General features: G+C 50.3%; 1 protein-coding gene across 1 annotated transcript in view; it reads right to left on the bottom strand.

The window, feature by feature from the left end:
* Positions 1-634: 634 nt before the first annotated feature.
* Pax7 (paired box 7) overlaps positions 635-11,921 on the bottom strand; it is a 98,704-nt gene continuing 87,417 nt past the window's right edge. The window contains exon 9 of the mRNA XM_021200017.2: positions 635-4,451. Coding sequence (XP_021055676.1) covers positions 4,336-4,451 — 116 coding nt within the window. The 3' untranslated portion in view covers positions 635-4,335. The remainder of the gene's footprint in view (positions 4,452-11,921) is intronic.

Here is an 11,921-nt window from a genome sequence, read left to right on the forward strand (position 1 = left end):
TGTAAGCCAGTCTAATACATCCTGTGTATCAATTTCCATCTATCTATCTATCTATCCATCTATCTATCTATCTATCCATCTATCTATCTATTGTGATGGTTTGTATATGCTCAGCCCAGGGAGTGGCACTATTAGAAAGTGTGGCCCTGTTGGAGTAGATGTGTCACTGTGGATGTGGGCTTTAAGACCCTCATCCTAGCTGCCTGGAAGTCAGTATTCTGCTAGCAGCCTTCAGATGAAGATGGAGAACTCTCAGCTCATCCTGCACCATGCCTGCCTGGATGCTGCCATGTCCCTGTCTTGATGATAATGAACTGAACCTCTGAACCTGTAAGTCAGCCCCAATTAAATGTTGTCCTTATAAGAGTTGCCTTGGTCATGATGTCTGTTCATGGCAATAAAACACTAAGATATCTATCTATGTATCTATCTATGTATCTATCTATGTATCTATCTATCTATCTATCTATCTATCCATCCATCTATCCATCCATCCTATCTTTTTGCTTCTCTAGAGAACCTTGACCAATACAGGGTACACTAGAAACACTCCCACACCAACCCATCGTGTGGTCCCCAGACACCCTGGTCCCCAGCCACTGGATGGCAGTCAATTGAGGATGCAGAACCTTCATGATGTTTTTAATTTCTTTTAATGTATAACAGTTACGCCTGAGTTACAGAGGCAGCGCTTACAAGCAGCAGGTAGTTAAAGCAAATACCAGTTTATCTTTCTAGTCTACTACTCCATATAGCTGAATAAATTATGGTGCGGTTATATTTAGACGCCCGCCCACACGCACACATCCCACTCACACCCCTTCATGCACACACACTCACTTTGTGTGGAGGAGAAACGGTTGAGCCAAACACTGAAGCAACAATGTTGCAGTCACTAGGAAGAAGGAATGTTCTCCAGCACAGGGTGGTATTTTCCCAGAAGGGGGCTGCCCATGTCCGCACAGACCGAGGAAACATTAAATGCACAGGTATCTTGAAGCATTTCAACAGGCAGCCCATGTACCCCCATTTGGTCTTGGCTTGGTGCTTTTGTAGAAGGCGGGGATGCTTGTGTACCCTAGAGAAGCTTCCCGCAGGGAGAAACATTCCCAAGAGCCTGGGGAGAATCTGAACCTCCTAGAGGAGTTACACAGTCTTCTTAGTTGGCTACTGTGGATTCCCTCAGCAAGGCTTAGCTCCATGTCTTAGAATGTCCTACCATTTCCATGCAAAACGATACCAGCCTCGGGTGGGGCATGCTAATCCAGGCTCAATCCTGGGCCACAGCCAGCATCTAGCTGGGAAACCACCCTGCTCTCCTGTCTTCCCCGCTAGCTCCTCCCCTCACTCTCTCCTACCCTCTTGTTTCCCAAGTTCTGTTTCCTGGGCTTGTTCCTGGTCCCCTAAAGGAAGGGCAAAGTTAATTCGAGTCCAAAGTAAAGGAGTAGAAGCTTGGCTCTTCAAGCCATCTCTTTCATTTTCAGAGCAAGAGAGAAAAACCAAATCGGGAGTAGGGAAATGACAAAGGGGAAAGGAAAAAAAAAAAGAAGAAGGAACCCAAGAAAGGCTGGGTACATAATCCAAACACGCAATGATATCCCTACAGATGGTCCCCGGCACTAGCACGACACACACTGTGGGGGTTTCTTTCCATTTTGTTTTTGTTTTTTTTGTTTTTAAGTATATAGATTTATATATAAAAAGCCAATGTTCTATAAACAAACAGCACAACATCACATTTTCAACTACCAGACAATGAGTTCAGAGGGGCCTCCACAGAAGAACCAGTAGCTACTTGAGGTGACGTGGAGGGCACCCCTCTTATCTTGCTATTGACTCTATTTACAGGGATCGGGGTGGGGGGCTGTTTCTGGTCCAGTCTGGCCACTGGAAACCGGCCTTCTTCTAGGCTCTGCTCCACCCAGAGGGATGGTCACAGAGAGATGGCGGAGAGGCCTGGTGCCTCTCATCTAATCGGTGTGACCTCACTGGTGAAGTTGCAAGCTTCGCAAACAAGGCTGAGTTTTACAGATCAAAGCAGACAGATTCACAAAAGCATAAGACAGTTGGGAAAATCTGTTGGGGGTCAAGGGTTCCCCAAGAACACAAGTCCCATTTTATACCAAGATGGCAGCTTGGGGGTGCGTTCAGAGGCATGGCACGGAATGAGAAGTCATTTCGTTTTCTCCCAAGCAGATCTCTAGTTGCGATTACCCTCACGGGCTGATCATTATGATTGGTCCAAGCGTTGGAATGCTGCTCCCTTGGCTGGAACTGGGCCCTGTGGATGTCACCTGCTTGAAGTTCCTGCTCCTAAAGCATAATAGGTGAACAGAGACTCAGGTGTATCCAGAGCCAGGCCTCCCGGGGGCAAGGAATGTGGAGGAAGATGCGTTTGGTCTTCGAATAGGGTGCTTGCAGCTGTGAGAAGTTCAAAAGGAGAACCTGGGTTCCCAAGGGGGCAACATGGTTTTCCTCTCGTCTAGACCTCGAAGAGCCCAAAAGTCTCCTCCCTTGAAACCTGGACAGAGCTGATGAGCTCCATCTGTCTGGTGCTCGACGCTACCAGAGAGTCAGTTTGCCCTCCGTTATTATTAGACTTCTCTAAACCAGTTACAAGCCATCCTAGTCATGGCCCGGGACAGGCTTCAGATGGTAGGTCTGGAGATGAGAAATAGGTGCACATTGGTCACGTGTTCATGTAGACAAGTGTCCCAGGTGTCTTGCCGGTTCAGGTCCCCAGGCAAAAGGAAGTCAGTTGGGGCTTTTGAGCCCAGAGCCCCTCTCTCTAGGAATGTCTTGCTGGCTGAGGGCAGGAGGTGGTTTCACGTGTACGGGTGGCAACAGGCAATCAGGCCCAGGGTTCCTGGATTTAGTGCTGTGGGGTACCAGCACTGGATGAGGGTGGTCCGGAAGTAGGTTATAGCAAGGGAGAGGGTAAAGATGGATGCGATTCTGATAAATAGAGAGTGATAAAGAACTCCACAGAGGAGAGAATTGGGGGGGGGGGCTCAGCAATCCGTTTCCCTCAAAAGACCCAGCTCTAAGAGAGGCTGGGGTGCAAGGAAGACTGGAGTGCTTAAGAAAGGTGCTTTGTCCTCTTTGCTGGGACTTTTGGCATCTTTCTCTCTCCCTGGGGTGGCTGGGGTTGGGATGGGGTGGCTTAGAAACAGTGCCCAAGGCCCAAGGCGTACTGTGCCTTGTAAGGCGACAGAACCCACCTGACTGAGCAGCCATCACTGAAAAATATGCTACTCTGAAAAGGACAGAGATATGGCCTTCCACTGAGATGCCTAGGAGACTGGAGCATCTTCTCTGGGGTGGAGCAGCATTTTTGTCTGGCCCGAGAAGGCTCTCTGCATCCAGAGGCATCAAGAGCATTCCATGCTGGAGGATGGAGGCCCCCTTTCCGGGGACCAGCTGCCAGCAAGATGGTATGCAGAACCCCAGGGGTGCGGAGTCGAAAGCTTGGTGCTCTCAGACCGTCTGAGCCTGCCTTGTGCCTCCTGTCACCTCAAGACCTTCTCTTCTCCTACCAACTGAGGAGAGTGACAGGCTCTGTGGGCTGCCCAAGCCTGACCCAGTGGGCAAGCCTCTGTCAGACTGCAGCCTAGGAGTCCTGCACCTCCTGATGCTGGACTCGGGACCAGGCATTCTGGGATAGCCCATGGCCAATCAGCTCTGCCTCTGTGCCCCCCACCCTCTGCTAGAATCCCTTCCTGGTCTCCTGATGCCCAGCAAGGTGCACAGGGACAGTCCCAAAGTCCTCTGGGTTCCTAGGTAAAGCTGAGATGTTATCTGCTCTCTCCCCTGGGAACACCCCGGGGACTCATCTCAGTGTCCAGGGAAAGAGGCTGCAGTCCTAATACCAAGCGAGAGAGAGAGCTCTCAGCTCTGTGTCTGAGGACACCCATGAGCTCCACCTACACCCCTGGCCAGGGCACCCATGACTCAGAGGTCAAGGACGCCAGGGCCTTATCTTTGGCACCGTTTTCTTCTGATAACTAGGTGCTTGGTTCAGATTGAGCCTCAATCTCTGCACTGAGACAGGACCAAGGCCATGATACGAGAAGGTGGGTGTGAGCTGGAGGTCACTGCAGGATGTCTAGGAACCCCTCTGGAGAAAGAGGGGGAGGCAGAGGGCCACTCTGGGTCATTAAGCATGGGTGAATGGCACACTGGTTGTCTGTCTCCAGAGGGTTGCCTGTAGGAGGGGAAAGGGCTTCTTCCCTGGCCTCCTGCCACCCCAGGGGGATGAGGGGACTGAGGTGAGGAGACTCAGGGCTTGGGAAGTGTTGGCTGGGCCACTAGACGGGGCAAGTTGCCCCAGGGACCCTAGTAGGCTTGTCCCGTTTCCACAGGAAGAAGTCCCAGCACAGCGGAGTGTTCCCCAAGCTTCATACGGCGCTGTGTGGACAGGCTCACGTTTTTGGCCAGGTAATCAACAGCAGCTGGAAAGAGAGAGAAGCTTCTAGAAACTGAGGTTCTTTTCATGCATTCTTCCACTTAACCTTCATCCATCTGTCCATCTGTCCATCCAACCACCGTTCCATCCATTCTAACCGGCTCTTGTCTAATCTACCCATCCACCTTTAACATCCAATCTATCCATCCAGTCTCCTTTTCTTCCATTCTTCTGCACATTCACAAATCTATTTATCCATCCACCACTCTATCCCTTCTTCAGCCATCTATCCTTCTCTCCTCCCATCTACCCATCTATCTATCTATCTATCTATCCATCCATCCATCCACCCACCCATCCATCCTCCCATCCATCCATTTATTTCTAATTACCCATCAAACCTTATGATCTATCCATCCATTTCCACCATCCATTCTTCTTCACAATCATCCATATACACTGTCTTCCCTTTACACACCTACCAATCTTCTCATCTGTTCTTCCACCCACACTATTCATCTACCCATTGTACTGTTCATTAATCCTCTGTCTATATGCCCATTCATTCATCCTTCTGACCATCAGTCCCTCTTTCCTCTGTTGGCTAATTTTTATTGTCAACTTCACACAGCCTAGAATGACTTGGGAGGTGAGCATCAGTTGAAGAATTGTCTAGATCAGGTTGGCTTGTGGACATGTCTGTGGGGAACTGTCTTGACTGTTAATTGGTTATTACGAGACACAGCCCACTGTGGATGTCACATTCCCTAGGCAGAGAACCCTAAGCTGTATAAGAATAAAGCTAGCCCAAGGCAAGTAAGTAGACAGCATGGATACATTGTTTCTCTCTGTTTTTCAGTGTGGGTATGATGTGACCAATTCAAGTTCCTGCCTTGACTTCCTGTTATCATGAACTGTAACATGTCATTGTAAGTAAAATGAACCGGTTCCTTCCCTAAGTTACTTTTGGTCAGGGTATTTGACACAGTAGTAGAAATAAAATGAGAACACCCTCCATCCTTCTTCCACCCCTCTTTCCCTTACAAATCTCCTTTCTAGCCTCTCAGCAAATATTTACTCAGTGTTTAATATTTGTCTGCTCTTTTGCTGGCTCTGCAGGGAAGTACATGCACACATTCCAGATTTCAGTAGAGAATTAAGCTTCCCTTCCTCAATCCATTTGCATATCCTGGCTAGTGAACCCGGCTGAGTGTGTCCAGGGAACACTGAGGATGAAGGCTCTCTGCTTTTGCGGGGCTTTCAAGAGAAAGCATGAGAGCTGAGACCCATAGCCTGTCAGCTCCAGAGAAGTTATGTGAGCATTGCTGGGGATGCGTGTGAAAATGAGTGGTGTGTGTGTGTGTGTGTGTGTGTGTGTGTATGTGTGTAGGGGAAAGGAGTATCTTCACAAGGCAATACTGAGCATAAGATGAATATTCATACAGAAAAATACCTGCCCATTTGGGACACACACACGCACCCATACATACAAGCAAGCATACACACACACACACCTGTGTGAGCCCCTTGCCCCTTGTAAACAGATACATGGGAACACCTATGCACACACAGGTCCTGCAAGCATAAGAGCTCACCTGAGGAAGACACAAATGTCTGTCATGTGCAGCTACAATGGCTGGCCTGCAGAACATGTGGATCTATTCTAACTGAAGCTCTAGCAGACAGCTTTCCCGACTAAGGCACTGGACAGGCAAGTGTCCAAGGCCTCCCAGGGTCTTTAGGTCTTGTGACTGTAGCCATTGTGCCCCCACAGAACCGCCATGCATAGAGAGGCTGGAGGGGAAAGCTGTGCATGGAGAGTCACAAGGCTCCCTCTGTTACCTGCCTTTCAGGACTCCCTGCAGACTATCTTTGTGCTTCCCCAAACTTGGCATCTTCTGCTTAAAGCAGGTCAGGGGGAGGTAGAGCCAGGAGGCAGGGGACACAGCTTGATGGCGAGGTCAGGGAGGCTAGAGGGACAATCTCAATAGCTGGCTTGGATTTAAATTCTGTGCCTGCCAACCTTGAGTGTGACCTGAAGCACACAGCACTTCAACCTCAGTTTCCTTGTCTGTATCATGGGGTGGAGCATATGAACCAAAGAACTACAGGCAAAGAATCCACACACATAGTGTGAAGGTAGAGTGTGGTGCTTGTGAGCTCAGGCTCAGAAGAAATGTGACCTTTAGCGGTGGCATGGAGAAAAGGGTGGCCATTCCTGGGTACATTCCCAGTCATATGGTTTTGAGCCAACTGGTCTTTCTTTATGTCAGTTTATCTACTTGAAAGCTGGGGTACAGACAATGTTTTTAAACACGCTGTCATAGAAGGTTCAGGACAAGCCTCCCCACTCCTAAAGGCTGTGCAAATGTCCTGGGGTGTCTTTGAATCTCGTGTGTGCCTCCCCAGCCAGGCTCACAGTGGGTGAGTGGAGGGGAAGCTCTGTGCTGAGTTCCTGGGCTGGACCATCGGTGACATCACTCACTCAGCCTCAGGCTCCCAGGTAGCAGAGCAGAGGTAGCTGTGGCCAGCCTTGCCTGGCTGTGAATGAGGAGCAGGGAGTTGCCAACTGAAGGAAAACCTTAAAGCTCTGGCCACACTGTCCTTTCTCCTTGGGTGTCAGGGTCCATGGATCAGTTAGAGGGGTGACAGGCACCGAAGGGATAGAAGCAGAAACCCCCGAGAGTTAGCCCTGTGCTATCCTGCTCCCAATCCTGTACTCAGGGTTCTTTTAGGTAATTTTCCAGCCATGTAAGCCAGATAGTGGGACTGTCCCCTGTCCCTGTTTGATGGGATGTAGAACTAAGGCCTCTAGAGACTCCGACTAAAATCGGCTGGTTCCTCTTACGCTTTCAGACCCAGGCAGGCTGGTGACAGCTCTGTAGCCTTGGGCCTCACCAGCAGCCCCTGGGAATGATCTTGTGGTATCAGCATCCTGGCAATGGCCCCTGGTGTGCACACAGCCCTCACAACTGAGGCCCTCTGCCCACCCCCACCCCCATGCCCACAGTGACCCTTTCCATTTCAGGCAAGGTTTACCAAGAGCACATGTCACCTCAGGTGACCTTTCTTTTAGTCCCTGGAAGCTGTGGCTTACTTTGCCTCAGTCTGTCCCATGCTGGGCCCTGACATGACCACTGCAATTATTCCGGGTGGGCTAAGAGGTCCATCACCAAGCCACGCTAACAGCAAAGGCAGAGCCCACACGTGGTTGGCACTTACTGTATACTAGGGGAAGGTGTGTTCTGTGCCTTGGGCAGGACAGTTCCTACTTGAGAAAAATAAAAACTGAGGCACAGCACAATTGCCAGCCCAGAGTTATCCATGGACGTCCATGGTCACAGCTCTATCGACAAAGCTGTGCAGACAGGAAAAGCGGATTCCCTAGAGTCCATGCAGGAAAGCCAGACATGGTGGTGTCTGGACCCCAGCCCAGGGGAGACAGAGGCATCTGGATCCCTGGGGCTCAATAGGCAACATGCCTCGTGGTCTGTCTAGTAAGTTCCAGGCCAGCGAGAGATGCTGTGGATAGTGTCTAAGATGAGACCTGAGCCTGACCTCTGACCTCCATATGCACAACTGCACACTCATGAATACATATACACGTGAACACATACACACATGAACACATTCACACATGAACACATACACACATGAACACATATACACACATGAACACATACACACACATGAATACACACACATGAACACATATACACACAAACACATACATACATACACACATGAACACATATACACGAACACATACACACATGAATACATACATGAACACATATACACATGAACACACACACGAGCACACACACATGAACACATGCACACATGAATACACACATGAACACATACACGAGCACACACACATGAACACATACACACATGAACACATATACATATAAATAAAGGAAAACAGAATAAAGAATCATTTCTCTGGCACCTCTATCCACTCTCCCCCAGCACACAGTAGGAACTTTCCCTCCTTGAGGTAGGCCAGGAAGCACCCAGAAGCCGAACTTTCCTGCTGACCCCCCGCAACTTCCAGAGCACCCAACGGGCTAACTGTAGGGCTTGCTTGCCTCTTCCTAGGGTAGAGCCAAAAGGCTGGGCGAGAAGACAGGAAGGTGACATTCCTCATTAGGGACTCTGTCAACAGCCCTTGGTGTCCTTCTGTCCCTCCGTGTCTCCCTTCTCCTGCCTCACACCCCGCCTGGGCTCTGAACGTCTCCAATTACATTAATCAAGAGTTGGCAGGAGCTGGGCCAGCAATGCCAACCAGTAAACAGATCCCAGCCATCAGGAGCTCGTCAGAGCGCGGCCCCAGAGGAGGACCCTTCCAGACACAAATTCTTATTAGAGTTGTCAGATCTATTAAAATTCTTTTCACACTCCTGCGTTCTATCAGCCCCATCATTAGTATGGCCCTGGCCTCTGGGAACACCGGGGCCATATTAATCTACCATGTGCCCCATCCCTGCCCCCCCTGCCCCACCCACTCCAGGGACGGTTAGAGATGGGCAGATGGATGGACTTGGCCAGAGCCAGAAGATGTGGAGGTGTCTCTGGGAAAGAGAGAGGCCCTAGGAGCCGGGGGCAGGCGGGGTCTGCTGCACAGGAGTTGGGTCACGTGTGTGTTTCAAACACACCTGAAATTGTCTCCTAAAGACCAGGATTCAGGTGTGGTCACCAACACAGCCCATCAACCCCTCTCCAGTAACTTCTCTAGGCCCCATTTCTGTACTAAGACAGTGAGAATGATCACGCACACAGCTCTGTGTAGCAGCAGAGATGGAGCGCTAACTAGCAATCATTTCTCCTCCCTCCCTGCATATGCAATTTAGCAAGTTACACCCTCGACTCTGTGCACATGCCCAGCAGCACTCCCACACACGAGTGTGCACACGGGAGAGTGTGTACCGATCAGTGCCAAGTGTCTTTCCAAGACTGGCTCACCGATGCTCTGAGGTAAGGAAGCTGAATCACAACTGCCCTGCTGTGGGACCTTGGGAACACCAGGAGGTGGGGGAAGCTCTGTGGCTGAGGAAAAGTACGTATTTCACACAGAGCTGCATGGGCTAAACTCAAGCAGGGGACAGGAGGCAGCAGGTGACAGGTGGATGAAGGCCAACACAGGGGAGTCCAGGATGTGTGACTTTCAAAGCTTATTAGAGAACCTGGCCTCCTGTGTGCTTAGGGGTGTTGGCTGCCAGTTAACAGAAATGCGACATATCCTTGGGCTGCCCCAGAATGTCAACAGAAAAGAAGGCAGTGTGGCTGGAAATGGCTGAGAGAATGTGCCTTGTCCCCAGACCCATCCTGCAGGTGGGAAAAGTGAGGCTGGGCATGTGTGACAGCTGGGTAATACATGGTGGCCGAGGTGCCTCAGTAAGTGACTGGAGACCATGGCACTTGAGGAGCCCTGAGTTCTCCCTGCAGTAACAGAGGAGCCCAGAAAGGGAGGGAGGAGGGAGGAAGGAGAGGAAGGGCAACTGCTTCTCTTTTCTGGTCTCCTGGGCCCCTTCTCTTTTGATCCCCCTCCCCCACCACCCCCATGCTGACTTTGGGGTTAATTTTATTTCCGAATTGGGCAGGCGCCCTGGAGCAGGGCAGGGGCTCCAGGCTCCGGGTGTGACTAACGCCTGCCCGGGGCTGGCCACGTTGCCGCTGCTGCTCTCAAATGTTTTATCAAGAGCATGTGTGTCCTGCGTTGAACTGGGAACATGCGCTAGGTCAGGGGGTCAACCAGGGACGGTGTGGAAAGGCTCCCATGCACACTGGTGCATCCAGCTCACAGATGACTATGTAGAGCTGGCCTTCCCAAGCACACATTCACATGCATGGTCTTGCACACCCATAGGCACACACACAATTGCATACACAAGCCTGCCAGGCACAGCATATGAACACACCCAGGTATGCATATTATGTTCATGTGAGCACCTAAGTCATGCCTAATCATAGTAACCTTTAAGCACAAATACATGCCAAAATATATATGTGCATACAACCACACTTACCTGCATATTGGTCATACACTTTCAACACACACACACACACACACACACACACACACACACACACATGCCAGTGCACACACACATCAGCCCATAAGAGCCCATCTTTGAAAATTTAAACATGTGTGCATATTGCTACCATATACTATCACATGTATGTGTGCCTGTATGTGCTCCTACAAAGCCATATACACATGTACAATGTGTACACAGAATGGCCATCTGTATGTACACGTGTACAGTTACGTGTAAACATACACACGTTCAGCACATGTTGACACACACAGAGAGAAAACTCACTTATCTGGGAAGATGTGGGCACTTTGCTGCTGCTGAATTATTCAAGCCACATCGCTTGCACATAGTGTGCCCGCAGACACTTTGGACTGTAACAATCCCGTGATGCATCCATGAATACAAGCTTGCACATATGCACATGGGAGGTAGAGGCCCACACAGCTGGCCCTCATTTAACCGTGGAGGCCAAGGCCACAAGGTTGGAGCGGGCTGGGGGCCTCAGGAAGCAGAGGTCAGTGTGGCAGGACCAGGCAGCAGCTGGAGAGGGTACCCTTAGGCTGAAGGCCCCACTCTCTCCACACACCCTCCTGATTAGTTTGACACCAGCAGGTGAGGCCTTTGCTGGAAGGTGGCGCAAGGGCAGCCTCATGACCTTTGGCTCCCCCATCCTGTCTGGGGCTGCCCTGCTGCTGGCCCCGGCAGGCAGCGGCCACAGGTTGCGGCCAAGCCTGGCTCACCCAGCTGTTGGTCTGAGAGTTGGCTGTTGCTCTATCAAGCCAAGACCCCAAGGGAACAATGGCTGGACTGGGTATGTGAGACCCTGGAGACTTGAGAGGCATGTCACATAGAGAGCAGAGTCTGTACACAGCCATCCTCCTGTATTCGCGCCACATGCCGCTAGCTGTCCTACACTTGACCTGCGCCTAGCACCATGGGGAGCAGACTCTCAGATGTTTACTTAGTTTTATGTCATTCAAATGTAAAAGCTGGTCTTTAATTTAGTTGGTTCCTGTTGAAACCCTGTTTAGAAAGGCTTGGGTGTGTCCCCGCTGGCACCCTCCTGAGGTTTAAGTGCTGATGAAGGATAGCAAGTTCAAGCCCCATTTGGGCTACAGAGTGAGTTCAGGCCAGTGTGGAGATCTTAGTGAACCTTGTCTCAAATATAAAGTAAGTAGAAGGTTGGGGATGTAGCTCGGGGGTGGCCTTCATCCCCAGTTTGGGCAAGGTCTTGGGTTCAATTCCCAGTACCACCAAAGGACAGCAACAAAAGCCACTGGGTCTGAACAAAAGAATACAAATTATCTCCTGGACATCGCCTGTGGATTGTGGAAACAGTGATCTGGCTATACTGGGTGAAATAGAACATGCTAATAAGGGTGGGTAGGGGAACAGAGGTGGGGGGAGGGGTATGGGAATCTTTCGGGATAGCATTTGAAATGTAAATAAAGAAAATAATAAAAAAAAAAAAA

Source organism: Mus pahari, chromosome 6 (assembly GCF_900095145.1).
Source record: "Mus pahari chromosome 6, PAHARI_EIJ_v1.1, whole genome shotgun sequence".
NCBI classification, from domain to species: Eukaryota; Metazoa; Chordata; class Mammalia; order Rodentia; family Muridae; genus Mus; species Mus pahari.